Raw genomic sequence first — 20,325 nt, forward strand, 5'->3', positions numbered from 1 at the left:
ATATAGTAGTTAAAAATAAATTCCAGTTGTAAATTAAAGTGCAAAATTAAAATACAAGTTAAATTAATTATCACTATATAAAAGTAACAGGATCTGTGTGTGTTTGTTTCTGGTTGTACCTTAAATGATCTCGCTAACTGCTGGACCAATATGGTTCTCCTTTACAAGGTAGGTCTTATATATAAAGGTTTATAACTATTCTGTAGGAGGGTACCACCACCTTCCTAAGAGAAAACACTCCCAGAAAAAATTAACCCCAGATTAAATTTTATTTTACTTTTTTTTAAAACTAGAATTGAAAAAGGGAAGGGTTGACTTCCCACCTGCCACCTCAATTGCCCTTAAATGCATCTCGGGGCGTAGCCGCTAGAGTCAACAAAAGTTTTGACACTTTAATCACTTCAATACTAAAAAAAACTGACTTAAACCATTAAAATTTGTAGCTTATATAGATGTTTTCATCCTTTCATTCATAAAGATATTTAGTTATATAAATATTTATAGATTCTATTAGGCATTAAAATATAAAATGATTAATAAATTAATGTTAAACTATGCTTTAATATTAATCTGCATTCCTCATTTGAAAACTGAAGGTAGGTCTTTTTGTAACTACTAGTAGCATCACCCCTAGTCTCTAGGAGTATCTCTCATAGCCTCTAGGAGCTGTGTAACTACTAGTAGCATCACCCCTAGTCTCTAGGAGTATCTCTCATAGCCTCTAGGAGCTGTGTAACTACTAGTAGCATCACCCCTAGTCTCTAGGAGTATCTCTCATAGCCTCTAGGAGCTGTGTAACTACTAGTAGCATCACCCCTAGTCTCTAGGAGTATCTCTTATAGCCTCTAGGAGCTGTGTAGAGGGTGGATTCCCCGTATTGACCCCAATTATTTTGCCTTGAAAAAAGATTATTTAAGGTTGTGGGCTTGGTTTTTCTTGAATATAATCATTTTATAGGTAGAATGTTTGTTTATCTGTCTGTTTGTACCAATAGTTCTAACTAACTATTGGACCCAAAAGGTCTTCCTTTAGATTGAAGCTTCTTGTAGGTCCCGGTATACAGTATAAATAGTATATTTCGGGACTTATTTATGTAATATAAAGTTTACCATTTTGCCGCTAGATGTCCCTAAACTTTTTCAAAATTACTGTTTTGTTAAAATTCAACCATCAAAATTATTTGAAAGATATATTAATTTGATCCAACAATGAAAATTCAAAATTTTGATATATTCTTTAAAATTTAAATACTATTTGAAGAGGTCAATGTATATTCCCAAATGGCCTCCAAAAAGCCCTCTTATATGGCACGATCCTTTTGAATGTTTAAAAGGGAAATGATGAGTAGTTGAAATCTATCGACTAAATGGTAGACGCTTGCAGACGATTATCAAAGTCACATGCAAGTTATATCCTTCTGATCCCGATAACAGTTCATTAATTTTGTTTGTAAGTTTCTACTCCAGAAACGCTAAAGGTCAGTTTAATCTACTGTAAGCCCCCTGAAAAACAATCCTCGCTCCTCCCATGAGAAGTTAACGCCAAATACCAACGGAGCTCACAAAAATTTTACATTTTACCACTTCCTAATCAAAATTTAAAGCTTGGACGTCTCTGAAGACTTACAGCAGACAACATAAGTAAATAAATTCCAGAAATTGTAATTAATATGATGAAATGTCATGTTTAGATAATGATTGCAGCATTGACGAGGGCAATTTTGTATACAATAAGTGTAATAACTCCATACAGGTATAGATAGATAAATAGGTAGACAGTGTGAGAGATGGATAAATAAAAGGTTGGATGTGTAAATGGATGGATTAATGGATGAATTTATAAATGTATGTATGGATGAATGAATGGGCAGTTTGATAGTAGATGGATAAAAAGACAACTGTATAGTTAGAAAGATAGATAGAATTAGAGAATGAACACTTAAAAAATACATATTTACATAAATAATATAGTAATCTTTTCTTTACAATTAAATATAATATTTATTCAAATTTTTCTTTTTTAGAATCTGGAAAAAAATAAAACATGCGATTCAATTTTGAATATGATAGGTAAAAAATTGTTCTTAACTGGTGCCCAGAGTTTTTTAAAAACTAGCGCACATTGGTTGGCTTAATAGTTATTTCTCGTATCGTATTATAAACGGCTTTCCGCGGATATAGAATGTACAATTATAAGATTAAAACTAGTTTTAATCTTATGATTGTACATTTCTATATTAGTAGAAAACTGGATATAATACGATGCTAGACATAGTTTTTTCGTATTCATGAGAACCGGTTCCTATCCACCGGATTCAAATGAATACGAGAAAATATTTTACTACTTTTATTGGGTTGTCCAATCTTTTACAATAAAATTTTTAAAAATATTCATAAAATAAAGAATCTTAATAGGGTTATATTTATTTGTCATAAATAGACAGCCAGAAATCTTGTTACTAATAATTATTTTCTTGTACTACAGATGATTGTTCAACATATTGTGCTACCTATAACAACAATTTTATTCTGGAACATTCATTCAGACAGATAATTCCAGGTAGAACAATCCTTTCTTTCTCCCTACTATACCTCAAAACATTATGAGCTAAATTTTGCTATTGTTATCAACCTTGTTATGTTATTTCGCAGATTTTTATTTTTTTAGAGGTTGAGCACTTGATCAACCCCCCGGCCCCCCTCCCTTCCCCTTAAACTTAAAATAAGGAAGGCCTTCATCTCAACAATAAATACATATATCCCCTGAAAAAAACTCTGTGCACCTAAATATTTTTTAGACTTAGAAGTGTTAAGAAAAGCCCCCAAGGACTATGCTCCGTATTAAGATATCCTAGTATTCAATTGTGTAATTTACTTCAGGTTTTGAAAACATTCATTTACCAGACTGTCCAATTTATCAAGAATATTTTAGGTAACAATGTAATATTCTTTTTAAAAGCGAAGCTTTTTTATAATCAGGGTCGGTTCGGTTTTCTCTTTTAGGCATGTTACAATTGTCCTATCGACTTCAAACTTTGCATGATGATTCCTGTAGTAGTTAGGTACGATTAAGAAAGCATAGCTACTCTATAATCGTTACCAGAATGTCCGTACGTCCATTTTAAGCATGTTGATTTTTAATTTGTTTAAGTACAAATTTTCACGCATTATAATTATCCAATTGATCTGATTTTTGGAACACTATTTCCTAGGACAAAAATGTAAATTGTTTTGAGCTAATCATCTCTATATTCAAGTCCTAAAAATGTAAATATGTCCTTAGATAATATCCTCTATTTAAGCAAACAAATTTATTTACAATTTTGTTTCGAATTTTTATACATTTATATTCTGATGTTCTGACACTCTAATGTTAATGTTCGTTTGTCCTACCGTTTTGGAGCTTCGCTTTTATGGATGTTTTTATTGCATTTAGACCCAATCATTTATTTTGTTTGTCTCTCGTTATTTTAATTATATTTGAGCTGTAATTAATTTGATTTCCTAGTTTAAGATTTTTATAGCAGCTAGTTTAAGCTAAGATTAGTATTTGTCCGTCCGTTAGTCTGTCACTCCATAACAGTATTTTTCTATGTGCCAAAAAAGAAGACATGTTTAAGAAGATTTTCTTTATTTTTACTGTAAAACAGTATATTGCAATATAGTTTTACTTAAACGCTCCAATTATAAGCGTGTGGAAACTCCCCTGATAAATTTCTGGGCACGCCATTCAATTTCCTTTAGATATAACCATCATTAACCATTGGGATGATGATTTTGCCGTTTCAGAGATCTTGCTGTGCTTGTAATACAACAAGATAACAATTGTTCAGAGGTAGAGGACCTCAGCCTTAGAAGGTAAATTAGGGGCGCAGCTACCAGGGACGTCCAAGCTTTTTAATTTAAGGGGGGCATAAAGAGGGGTTTCAACGGTTTGAATAAGGGTAATCTTATGTATTTTTAAAAATTTCAGTGGGGGGGGGGGAAACATCCTTACCCCCGCCCTTGGACGTCCATTGCAACTACTCTAGATTTTCTTTTGTCCTCAAATATATCCTTGGTGCTAAGGGCGCAGTCACCCATAATTTTTTCAAATGTTTTTTTAAAGCTTAATTAAATTAATCCTTTATTAATTTGATATTTTGACTATCATTAATTAAGTTATTCATGAAGAATAACTATAATTAAAATCTAATTTATTTTAAGAGATTAATTTTGATCTTTTTATAAATAAAGAGGAAATTTCGTGTATTTTCAACTGAAAGATATCGCTAACCGCTGAACTTATTGGGTTCATCATAACATAAATCATGTTATTTGTTTTGTATTATTTTAGGTTATTTTGAACAAGGGTATAATTCAAAAAAAACTGCAGCAAATTTAAAATCTTAAATTTTAGGTTTTAGCACATTACTACCATCCATCCCGATCCTGAAGGCACTCTAAGAAACTCTGTGCACTCGGTCTGAAAGTCCCACTTTTGCATACTAATGAGTTGTACCTGTTAATGGGCCAAGGCATTTATCTTGCTCTTAATATTAAAGTCACGCGCCTAACAAAGCAACAGTAGGTATCAATTTTAAAGTCTCTAATAAGGCGCAGTGTGACCCAGACTCGAACCCGACACCTTCCTGAAAGCAAGAAAATTATTCTGCTTTTTTCAGATCTCACACTCTACAAGTGTTAATGTTCGTTTTTCCTACCGAATAAGAGCTTTAATTTTAATGGACGTTGTCATCCTTGCTGTTTTAACCTTAATTTTGAAAATATCGTTCTTTAATCTTTGTTTAGAAATGTTCAAAACTGTTCTTTCCAAATGGCCAAGGCATATAAAGATGTAATAAATGATACAGGAGAAATCAAGGAACAATACTAGAAATAGACAAAAAAAATAACATTTACCACTTAATTGCATAACTTTTGTTCTTAACGTTATCATATTTAAAGGAACTACAAATGCTAGAACTAGTAGACAGCTCATCTCAACATATTTAGATTAAAAAGAAAAAAAAATACGTGTCTCTAGAGGTCTATAGGGGCGTAGCCTATAGTAAGTTTAAGTTATAAAGTAAAGAGCAAATTAATTTTTTTAAAAGCCTTAAAAAATCACTAAACCTGTTAAAAGTGTATGATTACATTTCTGCACCATCACCTATCCTCTAAGATATCATTAACAGTTATATTTTTTAATATTTTAGTATTATTAAATTAGACGCCATGTATAAATAATGTCTGTCAGTTACTAGGAAATTCTACAAATACATGTTCAGGTAAAAATTTAAGAATTTTGGAAAGTTTTCCTTGGAAATAAGATTTAATACAAATATACTTTATGCTCATTGAAAGTTTAAATATTCTTCACCCTTAGTGAAAAAAATGAAAATTACAACTGTATTGTCATTGTTGCGCTAATTATCATTAGGCCTATTTGACCTTAGAAAAAAAAGTTACACATATAGATTTTCGAAAGGAAATATTTTGCAGGAATAATGTAAAATCAATTCATAAGAGTTGCACACACACATGCTGCGCATAAACTGAATATACTTCGGAAGACGGAATTCAAATTATTTCTTATTTTATTGTATCTGCTAATCAAATTTGAAATGAATTAAACAAAACATCTTATAGACAACCAATCCTTTAATTGCACAACCTTTGTCTGGAAGTACTAAATTTGCTGTAATTGGCCAAGGCATTCCCTACTCTACCAACAAATTTTTCACATGTGACAAGTTAGCAATAGAAACTTTTTGTAACCTCTTTATTAATGTCTTGATGATGGCTAGATTTTAATCCATTATTTACCTGACAACAAGCATAGTTGCCAATTGATAATTCACAGTTGCACATATTTATCAAAGATATTGAAATTATAGTTATTTTCAGTGAATATGCAATGCATGCTTGTTATCCCTCTGATTTCAATTCATAATACTTAATTTTTTCTGGTCATTATATGTTATGACTATTATTTTAGAAATGTTGTATGCATGTAACCCCATGTTGGGTAGAATGGAAATTCTGAAAATGACGATGAATTCAACAATCCAGTATTTACAGGTAGGAAGTAGCATCTTTTAATAGGTATATTTATCTCTTAGTGTAGGTTTTAGAATTGGTTGTGCTTTAATAATACATATTATTTCGCAGGTATAAAAAAAACAGTCAATAAGCAAAAAAAATCTAAAATAGTATTTGGGTGGCAAATGAAAAGGTCGTCATTACTACTAAGTGGGGCCACTACCATCACCCTCGACCCCCCCACACAAAAAGCATAAAATCACAAATCTTTACAATTTTTAAACATTTTTAGAGCAGATTTTTTTGAATAGTGTTAAAATCACAAAAAGACATAATAACAAATAAGAAAAAGGATTTATTAAATAATGAAAGTAAAGTAAAAAGGATATGGGGGTTGACCTGACATACTATTTAATTATTGAGGTATTGATGCAATTTAAAGTATATATGTACATAAAATCCAAATGTAAGAGTTATAGAGTAGTTGCACTTATAAAGATATATTAACTGACCTTAGCACAATCATTTTTAAATTAAAAATTTGTTTGCAAAACCATGCAAATAAAATAAATCACAGTTAGACTGAAGAACATTTGTTTTTTAGTTTTTGTCCCCTACCTTCAGGGATGTAAGGGACAATTGACTAAATTATATAAGTACCCAAAGTTTTGTTATGAAGTTCTTTCAATTCTTGCCTCTAAAACTTTTGAATATTTATGAGTTCGTGATTAGTTGATTTAAAATAGCAGTGTCTAGATGTTTTTTTTAAAGGAACATATTATTTACCTTTTTTACCACATTTTAATTAATTTTCATTGGATTTTTATTTTTTCAAACAAAAATAAATAATAGCTATTTCTTGCATCGGATTATAAACGGCTTTCTGCGGATACAGAATGTACAATTATAAGATTAAAACTAGTTTTTTTAGCCCCAAGGTGCCGAAGGCACAGGCTAAAACAACTGGTTTTAATCTTATGATTGTACATTTTTATATTCGTAGAAAGCTGGATATAATACGATGCTACACATAGTTTTTTCGTATGGATGAGAACCGGTTCCTATCCACCGGATTCGAATGAATACGAGAAATAACTTTCTGTTGTTCTTTGTAGTAATTGTATTTCTATCTGCCAAAGTAGTAGAGTGTATAATTGTCTGTTTTATTAAATATTGAGTAATTTGGCAAATTTTCAGTGGAATTTAATTTATTTCGGGCTAAATGCATTAAAAAATTTATTAATTATTATTCTATGCAGTATTTGGATGTGTATATGCTAAATTAGTAGGATGTATGATTATATGTCTTACTAAAATTGTGAGTAACTTAACCATTTTCATCTAATTTCTAATTTATTTTCAACATTGTTTATACCAGTAACTATAACTAAAAACATACTTCAGACAAACTGTGTAAAGTAGAACAAAATCCGGGGACAGCAGGGAAACTGAAATATTTATTTTCTGATTCAGATTTGTTTAATGTTATTAGGTTGTTTTAATATATAGAAAACATTACTTTGTCCCTATTGGAGTGGGGTAGGGGGTTGTAAAACACTCCCTGAAAATTAAATTAAGAAGGCAAACCTTCCCCTTGTTACACCCCTATATGGTTTACACACCACTGGCGAATCGCTGTGCACGACACTGATTGTCCCTGGTAAAGTATACATGGAGGCAGGGGACAATAGGCTACATATTACTCTAGTCCCCAAAGTTTTATAATATCTATGAGGACTATAATTGAATTTTATTGGTTTGTTTAATAAGTTGATTGTCCGAATGATTTAACCACTTAAATTGTAATCGCCAGAAGGGGTAATTTCGCATATCATCATTGGGGATGTGCACCAATTTATCGACCATTGCATTGTCTTATGACTTATGATTCCTGTAAAATAAGTGTATTATAATATAAGGAGGGAGGTTTACCAGCTACAAAAGACACAACTACACACATTAGATTTTTTGGGGGGAAGATTAATTTATTGTTCATTGTTCCATCCCTGCATCCCTGACAAAGATGATAATGAAATCTACAAGAAATGCGTAAATTATACGCAGCAAAAATATTAAGGAAAAAATTCACGAAAAGTTTTCCGAAGTGCAACTTCTCTATAGGACAGTCATATTATACTCTAAAAGTTCGCTGTAAAACTTTAATGCTGTTTATATAAAAAAATGAGTTTTTGAGTAATTTTAGATAGAGGTTTTTCTGTCTGTCTATCTGTCTGTAGCTTATGATCTCGCTAATCGTTTGACTTTTATGGTTCTACTATACAGTGAAGCTTCTTATTGGTCAATGGAGGGTTATAACTATTTTGCGGGAGGATACCTCCCACCTTCAAAGAGGAATGGCTTCTGAAAAATACCCTAACCCATCCCAAAAAATACTTTAAACCTAAAATTGATGAAAGTGAGTGTCGACCTAACCCCCTCTCTTCCCACAAGAACACCCTTTGCAATGCGCAACAATTCATCAATTCGTCCTTGTTTTCAGTATCTGCCATTTCATTGTTTTGAATCATGCATCTATACTATTGTTTTGTCATTTTTTTCTATAATTTTTAAAAATTTTGAATGTTTGAAATATGCTATACAGCAGCTAAATACAGGGTGCGACACTTAAAATGCCCTTTTTTAAAAATATATTTTAGAATAAAAACAAAAAAATTAGGTTACTCATATTGATCATTCCATCCAATTTTTTCTGGAGGGTAAAGAGTTAAGTTTCATTTCAAGTCGGGGGAAAATGTTTGGAGGGGGTGGATTAAAACTCCGACTTTACTCTGACCCCCCCCCCCCCTCCCCAAAAATGCATGATTTTAAAAATCAGTACAGTGAAACTTATCAATGGTTACTAGAAAAAAAAAAATATTTAATTTATTTTTAAAAATTGATTCTGGGACTTCTTATGTGACGCGCCTTTTGTAGTGTGTCAATTTTAATTGGAAGAATTAGACCTTGCCAAATACAATTTTTTTCTCACACGCAAAGTGTGTTCTTTTCATATTGGTTTCCCTTATAAGTTTAGGAAGATGAGGAGATGTATCAATAAACAATATTTGTTTTAAAGATTTTGATTATTTTTTGCTGTTTACCATGATATTGCATCTTGACCAAAAATGAAATTTTGTCATGTAAATATTTTATTTTCTAATCTTATATTAGGAAAGGTTAGGTTAGTTTATGTAAAGAAAGGATAGTGGAGCCCTGCCCCAGGATTCAGGATGGCAGGACAAGGAAGGTTTGATGCCCCCTAAAGGTGCTAGACATTCGTTTGCTTTCCTCTAGATACCTACAGAAATTTATAGCCTTTTGGGGGAGATTAGTTTGCTGTGTACTATCCCAGCCTGGAATCCGTGAATCCATAGGCATTAGAGATTTAGAAATGTATGAAAATCGGCTTTTACTTTGTTATTAAGACCAACGTTATAAAATATGAATATTATAATATTCTTCAGTACAATATAAAAAGAGCTATTCTAATAACATTTAGGGCCTGTTACCAGCCTTGCAGCTGGAGGTAACTGCAGAAAGATGTAATATTACTCAACCGATGCCGCCAAAATTATTACAAGGTAATAACAGCCGTTTTAGTGGCTGTTTTATTTATTTAGACAAGTTACTGTGTAACTAGAGTGTGTCTGCCTGTATGTATCAGATACACAAAATTTTCCCTTTTGTAGATTAAAATTAGGGGTTGAAACGTTTGAACACTCAACTTAATGAACCACTAAAGTCCCCAAACAAAAAAGGCCCTCCCCCTCCCCGAGGAAAAGTTATAATCTGTTTATGCTGAACATAACAAAACAGGTAATGGGAAGCATTTTTAATTTTATTGGCGAAGCTACTCTATAATTCACTTTGTCGGGCCGTCCGAAACGTTATTTTCTCGGCTCCTATTCAGAAAAGACAGCTGGGGTCACTTTGATTTAGGGGGGGGGGGGTGCCAAATTTTTTGCAAAATGTTCAATATGCCCCCCCCCCCCTAGAGAAAGTGTTTGGGGGTATTACCACAACTCTACCCCCCCCCCCTCCACCAATTTGTAAGGGTAAGGGAGTTATTGAACACCCTATACCACCCAACCATGGACGTCACTGAATAGGATAACTTTAATTTTGAGGCTTAACTCATATATGTATTATAGGGGTTGGGGTTCGGATACTTTTTTGGCCGGGTACCGGATACCGGATATTCGGCTGATTTATAATGCCGGATATTAAAAATGGCCCGTTATCCGGCAAATTACCAGATATAAGGCCGGATATCTGGTATCTAGACAGTTTCAATATCCGGTATCCGGCCGGATATCCGGCAAACCGGATATCAGTTATAACCTTAATATAGATTTCTTTAATATTATTTTCATTTTTAGGATTTTTAAAAGGACTTACACAAGAGCAAGAAGGATTCAATGCGACACATAGGTATATTCTTGTACGAAAGTAATAAAGTGTCTATCTGTCCGTGTGTAGATAGGATCCTGATATTCGCTGGACTGATATGATTCTCCCTTACAATGAAGGAAGAGAATGGAAACTTTACCCTCCCGAGAGAAATCGCCACTCGAAAAAAATATCCCCTACCCCAAAAATATTTTTTTTCCTTTTCCTTTAAAGTTAAATTGGAAAGTGGATTGTAAGCCCCCCCCCCCCTTCCCTTAGTTGCCCCGAGATGCCTCTAGGGGCTAGCCGCTATTGTTGATTATCTATCTATATGAGAATGAGGCCTCTAGGGGCGTAGCCACTTTTCTTATATAACGATAAAAAATCATGAAACTTCTGTAAAATGATCTTTGTACCATTAAGTTTAGAAGTTACAGAAAACTTTTTTTTGAAAGCGAAGCTTTTTTACATTTAGGGTCGGCCCGTATATAATGTATGTTAGTATGTCTGAAACATTATTTTAAGGTGATTCATAGGACGATTAAGTATGATATAATAAAAGAAACATCACTATATAAAGTAACTAGCGGCTTCGCCCCTCGCCTCTAGGGGCTTTGCTCCAAGAGGTGATCAAAAAAAAAGTTAAGGTGAAATACGTAAAAAAAAAGGATTTCTCCTACAAAAAAAAGGACCAAGGAAATCTTCTACAAAAAAATGGGGGGAGGGATTTTTTGTTTTTGGGGGGGTTGGGGGTGTCCCACCCCCCAAGAAAAAAGCCTAAAACCACCAAAGGACCAGTAGTTATATTCCCTGAAGAGTAGAATCTGATCGGTTCAGTGGTTACCGAGATCTTAAGCTTTAGACGGACGGACGGACGGACAGACATCAAGCTACTTTGTATTATAGATTACACCGATAATAGACATCCTGTTTTCAAGCCTTATGATAATGTTAATACTTTTTGTTTATTTAATATGTTGCTCTTCGCTTTTATGGATGCCATCCTGTTACCCTCCTTGTTTACTATTTTTGGGTTTGTTATTGAAAACCCAAAAAAAAGTTTTAAAGTACTAAGATTATTCTTTTATAACAATATTTCTCGTACTTTTTAAACTTTACGGTTTTTATCGGAGCTAATCTAGAATTTAAAAAGTCCGCCTGTCCGTTTATGAAATACTTAAGCGGAGAAAGCTTAAAGTGTTAAGTGTGACGTCATAAAAATCCATCTCTTTTTTGGGCGTTTCCTTTCCCACTTCTCCTCTCATCCTTCCTTTTTAGCCGTATTTTTTGTGACATCACACATGACACTTTAGGCTTTCTCCTTTATCGAAAAAACGTGACTTTCACGGCTAATGTTTGAAATATACGGTTGAAGATTTCCTTTTCACCTCAGTATTTATGATCACTAAACATCTGCTCTATATCTCACTTTGTCCTGCAGTCAATCCATCATTTATTTGTGCTTTGCTAATTTTTAGTAGCGAAGCTACTCTATAATTTGAAATGCCGTCCGTCTGAGACAGAAAGCGGGAAACGTGATTTTCTCGGCTCCTATAAAAGATAGAGAGCTGAATTTTTCAGGGATTAATTATGTTAACAGTCTTCATATTTTCAAAGTTTCATTAAGATTCGTCAGTTGGTTAGGGTGCTAGATCAATTCCTACATTTTTAAGTATTTATGATTTTCAGGGATTGAATACTTTCATATTATGCATACTTTTATCAAGTTTTATCGAGATTTGCTTATTGGTTGGGGTGATAGTTCGATTCCTAGATTTTTAGGTTTTCATGATTTTCTTTACTCCTATTTGAAATAGGTGGCTGATATTTTTAAGGATTAAATAAGTTCACAATTTACATATTCCAACAAATTTTCATTATTGCTGAGGTGCTAGATCAATTCCTAGATTTTCACGTTATAATTCATATAAGGTTTCTTGATTTTTTAATTAAATGATTTTTTATGAAACTGCAATAAATTTAATTTTTCCGGATATCCATCCATAGTTTTTGAGCTTCGCTACTTATGGATGTTATCTTCCTTGTTTTACATATTAATTATTTTCATAATTTTTAGGCCAACTAATGAAACAGACCAGTCAAGTTTATCAAACAGCTCAGGTTTAATTTATTGACAACAACAGTTAACAACGGAGAGCCCAGCGAGCTATAGAACCTCTCCCCGTTATTTTGAAAATGAATTGAAAGTAAGGTGTGTAGTGTTTTTAGCCAAGCCATACCTGTGGAGTGTCATAACATTGCAGCGCCTATACCTCTGGTGCTATAACTCTGTACTCAATATAACCTAACCTAAAGTAAAACACAAGAAAATGCTTATTTTAATTCACCTCAAATAAAGTTTTGAATCTACTGCAGTTTACGGTAAAATATTGCTTGTAACGAATATTGCCAAAAAATTATGAATTTAAAAGGCTGCTAGCTGCCAAACAGCTGAACGTACAGATCATGCCCGCACACTGTTTTAGGCGGCATAAGAAGGCCTACAAATAATCTGGAATAGCCATAAATCAATAATGCATAATTATCTCGCAGTGCAGAGAAATGCGCGAAAAAGGCCTATTTTACGCGTTTTTTTTCTTTAGTAAAGCTTTCCCTGTGCATCATTGGTTCTTGGCTATTCCAGATTATTTGTAGGCCTTCTTATACCGCTTAAAATGGTGTGCGGGTATGATCTGTACGTTCAGCCGTTTGGCAGCTAGCAGCCTTTAAAATTCATAGATTTTTGGCTATATTCGTTACCAACAATATTTTACCGTGAACTGCAGTAGATCCGAAGTTTTTTAAATAAACATTTTATTACTTATTTCTATTTTAGTATTTCCACGGATGCAAATATCGGATGTCCTTCATATTGGATGCTTTATAGTTATTCTGTTTTTATAAGGCATAAAAGGATTTGTCAATGTATAGATAATAGAATTTCCCCACAAACTGTTCAGAGTTAAAATCATAATATATTTTTATTGTACTTTTTAGTAGCAAAGCTACTCCTTAAGTGTTTGTGTCTGTGTGTCATTCTGTCTGTCTGTAATGCAATGGAGGCAATATTATACTAACCCTTCATAATATATATATATATACATTTAGAAAAATTAAAAGCCACTCTACTTCTTAACTTTGGATTGGAATAGTCACTTTTTTTTCTTTTTCCTTTCTGTTTTCATTTTCTTTTTTCTCGAACTTCTTTCTCTAACTAATTGAATAGTATATTTTACTTATAACTTCAATCAGCTTCACTACAGTTGGGCTTAATCGTCCTTGTTTTATCTAATTAAGTTTGTTAATTGTTTTATCGTAATTATTCGAATCCGGTGGATAGAAACCGGTTCTCATCCATACGAAAAAACTATGTCTAGCATCTTATTATATCCAGCTTTCTACGAATATAAAAATGTACAATCATAAGATAAAAACCATTTTTTTAGCCAGTGCCGTGGTTTTAATCTCATAATTGTACATTCTATATCCACGGAAAGCTGTTTATAATACGATGCGAGAAATAATTATTATAACATTATCTGTGATATTTGATTGTATTATAAATGTGTTTAGAAATTGAAATAAATATTAGGATTCTAATATGGCTTCGAACCCAATTAATATCCGCTGAATTAGAATCTGTTCTCAGCCATGCTTAAAATCATATATAGCATCGTATTACAGACAATTTCATACGAATATCAAATTTTCCTTTCAATATCCACGGAAACCTGTCTATAATACGATGCGATGAATAACTATTATTATTCCCAGAATATTAGATCTACAACTTTTTATGACGTGTGCCTTAAAAAAAAACGCACATTGTATACTAGGGTGGGTCGATTTACAAGCTTTTTGTGATTTTCACATTAGTTGACATTGGCAAGGGTTACTGGGCCAATATAAAACCCTGTGAAACTTGAAAGGGGTTTTATAATCCAACAACGGGCGCATGATGGGTATAAAATGTGCCCGCCCCCTTATAAAACCAAAAATTGAAATTCCTTCAAACACAGGCATGTTGCATATCAAAATGACGGCTTGAAATGCTGATTACGAATCTAGAAACTATACGTTAGTCTGTCTGTAATGCTAGGGAGCACAAATGACAACATGTTCTCGTGAAGATTGCCTTTACTTTATGCATCTATTCTATAACTCACTTTGTCCATCTGTCCGTCGTCCACTAAGCTGTAACCCTAAATAAAATAAATAGAATTTCAGTCTGTCTGTAGCATAAAATTACGCTGACCGCTGGTCCAACATGGTTCAACTTTAAAGTAAAGCACTTTTTTAGTTCCTAAGAGAAATAGATTATGGAAAAAAATTCTCATCCAATCCCAAATGTTTATTTTACATTTTGTTTTTAATTTAAACCTATATAGATCTCCTTTACAATAAGCATCTTGCAGGTCCATGGAAGGTTTGTAACTATTTTAGAATAGTATAAGCATTGAAGCAAACCTCCCAAGTTAGGTATATTACATAGAGTGATCAACACAGTTTAATTAAACATGTTATTTTTATTTGATAAGTCCAATACACAGTGTTTCATGTTAAAAACAATCTTCAGTTGGTTATAAATAGAAAGACATGATGCTTTAATGAGCATAAAAAAACAAAATTGTTGTTATCATCAGAAAACCTATTCCTCCCACCTGCCTCCCTTAAAGTTATTGATAGTTGTTTTTCGGGATCTCGTTCAGAGCTGGATCTTTAAATCATTTCAATGATGTGCCAAATCGGGGTGAGCCAACTTTCCACCAATGAGAGCACAGCATTTTACAAAATGCCGCGCTGTGATTGGCTGAAATTCGGCGCACCCTGATTTGGCGCACCATTGAAATGATTTAAAGATCAGTTCATGGTAAAATGTTCCTGGAAACAATTATCTCCTCAAATCTATGAACTTTAAAGGCTGCCAACTGCAAAATGATGGAACATATAGATTATGCTTGCATAAAATTTTAACCAACAAAAGATGGGGTACAAATAATCTGGAATAGTCATTACACAATAATGCTCAGTTATCTCACAGTAGGACTCTTCTGGTGTAGCTCCTAGGATCATTGTTTGTGCTTGTCTCAGGAGAATCCACAAGATCTTTTGGCCAAATAAGATCACAAATGCTGAGCTTCTAGAGCGCAGTGATATGTCAGACATTAAACTGACAATAAAACAGAGAAAATGGAGATGGTTGGGGCACACTCTAAGGAAAGGGCATGATGATATAACCAATCAAGCCTTGACTTGGAACCCCCACATAGGAAAGAGGAAACCAGGTAGACCAAAAACAACCTGGAGGAGGGAACTCTTAAGTGAACTGAAAGCTAAGGATATTCCATCTTTCAGCAATGCCTCAAAACGTGCCGAAACAAAGGAAGATTGGAGAACCATTGTGCATGGCCTACGTTCTGCTGATAACTAAAAGGCAATGATGATCTCACAGTGCTCATAAATGTGTGAAGATACTTATTTTACACGTTTTTTTTTCAGTGATGCTTACCCTGTGCATCAATGGATCTTGGCTACTCGAGATTACTAATAGACCTTCTTAATGAACTAAACGAGGTACATGACATGTATGTTCAGCTATTTGGCAACTAGAAGTATATATATTTTTGGAGATAATTGTTACTAGGAACCATCGGATTAAATTACAGTTTAGTAACTAATTTTATAGATTTTGTTTTAGGATATAAGGACAATACAAAATATTTTAGCTGTTAGATAACGTCCGATCTCCATTGTTTTTAAAAAAAGTAATATGATATCAATATAAATTATTATAACATTAAGTTTTAACATGTATATATAAATATGTTTATAATATGTAATATTATCATGTTTAATTTGTTTATGATTTGTCTAATAAGAAGAATAAATCATTTAAAACACACACACACACACAAATCGTTTCTAGGAAATTTTACCATGAACTGAATTAGATCTGTTTTTTGTTTGTTACCTACTATTATTATTCATCAAATATTTATAGATCCTGACCTCCATCATTTAATACACAAGTTACAAAATAAAAAATAGATCAAAAGATCAGGGACCAAAGAAAATTTTATGTACATTGTACAACCCCAATGGTGATAAACAAAATTATCTCTTCTGTAGATTAGATTATTTGTTGAGAAGTTTGGACATCATTAGTTTAGAACCAGACAATCAATATTTGATAATGGTATCCAATTTTTTGATAAAGATAAAATAAAATAAGACAAGATATAAAATAAGTATAAAGACAAGACAAGAAGACGAAGAAAGTCCCTCAATGACATCATAAAAATAAGGAGAGGAGGAGTGGGAAAGAAAACCCCTAAAAAAGAGATGGATAATCCCTTGTTTTTATGACGTAACATGCTGATTTTTTGGGGGACTTTCTTCGTCTTTCAAGACAAAATAAGTGTAAAACTTGGGGAACCAGAATAAAACATTCCTTTGTATGTTCCTAGTAATGTATTTCCAATAGCGAGAGAGAAAGGTGGATATGAAACTATTTGTTGAAAAGTGTGGATTTTGCTATAATCTTAAAACCAACCATCAGGATTTAACAAATGGGGCATCGTTGCTCAGTGGTAGCACACTGAGCTACAGTGATGAGAGTTTGAGTTCAATTTTCCGGTCCTACCCCAAACGTAAGAGTCCCAAACGTCAGAGTGGACAAACGCAAGAGTCCCAAACGCAAGAGTCCCAAACGCAAGAGTCCCAAACGTCAGAGTGGGACAAACGTCAGAGTGGGACAAACGTCAGAGTGGGACAAACGTCAGAGTGGACATTGCTTAAGTAAAACATCAGAGTCTATGCTATTTTAATTATATGACAAAAAATAGACAGTTAGGCCCCCTAGCCTGCCTAGCCGCGGGCGCTCGGCCCCCTAGCCTATAACCTAACCTAACCTAATCATAAAGAAAATGACTCTGGCTGCAGCACTCAGCACCCTGGCCTACCTAGCCGCAGCGCTCGGCCCCCTAGCCTGCCTAGCCGCGGGCGCTCGGCCCCCTAGCCTATAACCTAACCTAACCTAATCATAAAGAAAATGACTCTGGCTGCAGCACTCAGCACCCTGGCCTACCTAGCCGCAGCGCTTTAATGATTATAAAATCGAGACTCATACGTTTTACTTATAAAATGTCCACTCTGACGTTTGTCCCAAAAATCCTGCGTTTGTCCACTCTGACGTTTGTCCCACTCTGACGTTTGTCCCACTCTGACGTTTGGGACTCTTGCGTTTGTCCACTCTGATGTTTTTCCACTCTGACGTTTGGGACTCTTACGTTTGTCGTGGAACCAATTTTCCATGTGTTGACCCGAATTTCTCATTCGTAATAATAATCACGCAACTGTCCCTGGCTTTGTAAGAAGGGGATTATTGGGTAAGTTTGGATACTCATAGTGACGTACATAATATCAACTACCCTTATCCCAAGCTCTTCTGCAGAGAGCGTTATTCATTACGGTGACTTTATTTGGGACACCTATCATACTCGGCGAGGCTGAGGTAGTAATGAGTAGCTCTCATGAGATAGCGGGTCATATTATAATGTGCTTGAACGTGTCTCAGCCTACTCCAAACTAGGGTTGGGCCGGATAAATTTATGGCTGGATACCGGATACCGGATATCCGGCCGATTTTAACTGCCGGATATCCGGCAAACTACCTGATATCTGGCCAAATTGCCGGATATCCGGCCGGATAACCGGCCAAATTACTTGCGTTCTATTATATAAAACTGGCGGCTACGCCCTTAGACGCCTTTAGGGGCACTTGAGGGGGGGGAGTTGAATTTGATAACCATTTTTCTTATATCAGATTTAAGAAAGAAAAAAAATTTAGGGGGGGCTTACGCCCCTTATTTTTATATTTAGTTGAAAAATTAAATAAAAATATTTTTTTGGGGGGGGGTATTTTTTTCTAGAGCGATTTCTCTTGGGCGAGTGGTGGTACCCTCCCCCAAAATAGTTATAAACCTTCCCAGGGCCTATGAGAAGCTACCCTTTAAAGGAGAACCCGATCCTGCCCAACCCTACTCCAAACCCTAAGAAACTACATGTGGCTAATCAATCAATCAATTTAACAAATGAGAAACTTGTTTAAAAAACTAGCATAATTTATAATCTGTTGTCCCCTTCCTCCCTGATCTTGAATAGAGAGATAGGTCAATAATAGAGAATTCTTTACTCAAATGAAATATATAATGTTGGATCTTTCAGGGTCAATCATTTAATTTAGAGATCTTATAAAAAAACACGTGATAATCTTATTCGACCAACGTTATTTTAAATATGAAAATGATATAATTTTTTGACGTTGATGTTGTCTATTCAATTTATTAATAAATAAATATCTTTGAATAAGTTATTATTTTTTTTATTGGGTATTCTTACTAAATGTGCGTAATAACGATTCAGTTAAAAATTTCTCTACATTAAAAGGCGGTTTCTCCCAAGTGCATAGTCGAGCGCAGATTCCCTCAATCATTTTGTAATCATTGAAAATAAGGGTGGGGGTTTTTCATCTGTTTGTTTATTAATTTAGACTAGGTTATGTTGGATTATATTGTGAACTTGGTATCCCTGCTGGGGTAATGCCCGCATGGGTCAAGCATTTGAAACTCTACTCCCCCAAAATTTCAATATATTCTAAAAAAGGAGGTGGGGAGGGGTTTAAGTTTTCGATATGTACTTTGATGGAGAGCCGCCCCTAAATACTTAGTTAAAACAAAAGCTTGTTCTAAAAAGATTTGCATCCCCTCAATTTCATTTATATTACCGTTTTAGTGACAAAGCTACACTATAACTGATTGTGTATGTCAGTCTGTATTTCCATTTTCTAATTTTTAATGGTAATGATCATGGAGTAATGAGTATATTTTTAGAATTGCACCTTACAGTTTTAGAAATCATGAAGCAAAGTTTGAAATAGGAGCAATCCGGTACTGGAGGACCCATGTTGTAACAAGAGTATGACAGTCTAACGTACAGACTTACATAACAGCCGTGCTCTTAAAAATCTTTAAAATCAGCTCATACCAATAACAAAATTAATTCGGAAGAAAATCACGAAACCTATACGTGTTTTTCAGCTGTCGTTGGGGGGCAACACATCGTAAAATTGACGACCTCTCATTTTGCCCCCCAAATATTATTTCATATTTATTTTGCTTGTTGGTTATACCTTATTCCTGCTTTAAAATGCATTATTGAAAAATTTATCTTTAAAAAACTGATGAATAATAAAAAAGAGAAAATATTGGTTTTTAATGATGTTTATTAATCATTACATAGATTTCACTTTTCAATATATTTTTATTAGTATCGGAGCTACACTAAAATTATGGTTTGTCCGTGTGTCCGTTTTATTCAGAGAGGTAGGGACATTATTATAATACTACCAAAAGTTTTTAAATTGTTCTTTAATTTGTTTACTTTAAAATTTTGGTTACTTTATTAAATCTTAAATGGTTGTTGAATCAAAATAGCAGTGTTCAATCTTTTCAACCAATTATTTTAATCTTGAAAGCAAACTTGTTTATAACTTGAGAAGTACATCAATTTATCATCCATTTTCCTATACCTTAACATCTTTTATGATTTTAGCATAAAAATAAGACTTATCATTTAAACAATACATGTACTAAATGTGTCACAAATTACAAATTTGTATCTAGTTTTTACTATATTATATTATACTGTTCTTTTGCAGATTGTCGTTACTACGCTATTTATAGACAAAACCATCCTTTTTATTCTACCAACAATTTGGCAGCTGTAAAGATGGATTATTTATAGTTTTATTTATAGCTTTGCTTTCTAATATAGATCAATCTATAACCAACCATCTTTTTTTTTATAGCGAAGCTAATCTTTAACTCACTTTGTCTGTTCGTCAGTTCATAAC

General features: G+C 33.6%; 2 protein-coding genes across 2 annotated transcripts; both read left to right on the plus strand.

Moving 5' to 3' along the window:
- Window positions 1–502: 502 nt before the first annotated feature.
- LOC145322983 (uncharacterized) lies at window positions 503–4,875 on the plus strand. The gene is made up of 7 exons (XM_080165371.1): window positions 503–596; window positions 1,691–1,752; window positions 2,024–2,069; window positions 2,485–2,559; window positions 2,880–2,931; window positions 3,789–3,857; window positions 4,791–4,875. Exons 1-7 carry the CDS (start codon window positions 530–532, stop codon window positions 4,873–4,875), a joined length of 456 nt encoding a protein of 151 aa, XP_080021497.1. The 5' UTR covers window positions 503–529.
- A 313-nt stretch (window positions 4,876–5,188) lies between these two features.
- On the plus strand, window positions 5,189–13,849 carry LOC145323282 (uncharacterized). Its single transcript, XM_080165711.1, has 6 exons — window positions 5,189–5,269; window positions 5,980–6,062; window positions 9,523–9,604; window positions 10,403–10,454; window positions 12,490–12,533; window positions 13,249–13,849. The coding sequence occupies exons 2-6, from the start codon at window positions 5,982–5,984 to the stop codon at window positions 13,314–13,316; spliced, it is 327 nt and encodes a 108-aa protein (XP_080021837.1). The 5' UTR covers window positions 5,189–5,269; window positions 5,980–5,981; the 3' UTR covers window positions 13,317–13,849.
- Window positions 13,850–20,325: the final 6,476 nt, after the last annotated feature.

Source organism: Acartia tonsa, chromosome 6, assembly GCF_053477335.1.
Source record: "Acartia tonsa isolate MP-2025a chromosome 6, ASM5347733v1, whole genome shotgun sequence".
In the NCBI taxonomy this organism is placed as follows: domain Eukaryota; kingdom Metazoa; phylum Arthropoda; class Copepoda; order Calanoida; family Acartiidae; genus Acartia; species Acartia tonsa.

What these genes read in the sequence shown, in the direction of transcription:
- LOC145322983 (XM_080165371.1), top strand. Translation starts at nt 530, where the DNA reads ATGATTAATAAATTAATGTTAAACTATGCTTTAATATTAATCTGCATT. An exon ending in TTCAATTTTGAATATGATAG is followed by an intron (nt 2,070 to 2,484) that starts GTAAAAAATTGT and finishes CTTGTACTACAG; the next exon opens with ATGATTGTTCAACATATTGT. An exon ending in ATTCAGACAGATAATTCCAG is followed by an intron (nt 2,560 to 2,879) that starts GTAGAACAATCC and finishes AATTTACTTCAG; the next exon opens with GTTTTGAAAACATTCATTTA.
- LOC145323282 (XM_080165711.1), top strand. Translation starts at nt 5,982, where the DNA reads ATGTTGTATGCATGTAACCCCATGTTGGGTAGAATGGAAATTCTGAAA. An exon ending in CAACAATCCAGTATTTACAG is followed by an intron (nt 6,063 to 9,522) that starts GTAGGAAGTAGC and finishes AATAACATTTAG; the next exon opens with GGCCTGTTACCAGCCTTGCA. An exon ending in AAGTTTATCAAACAGCTCAG is followed by an intron (nt 12,534 to 13,248) that starts GTTTAATTTATT and finishes TTTCTATTTTAG; the next exon opens with TATTTCCACGGATGCAAATA.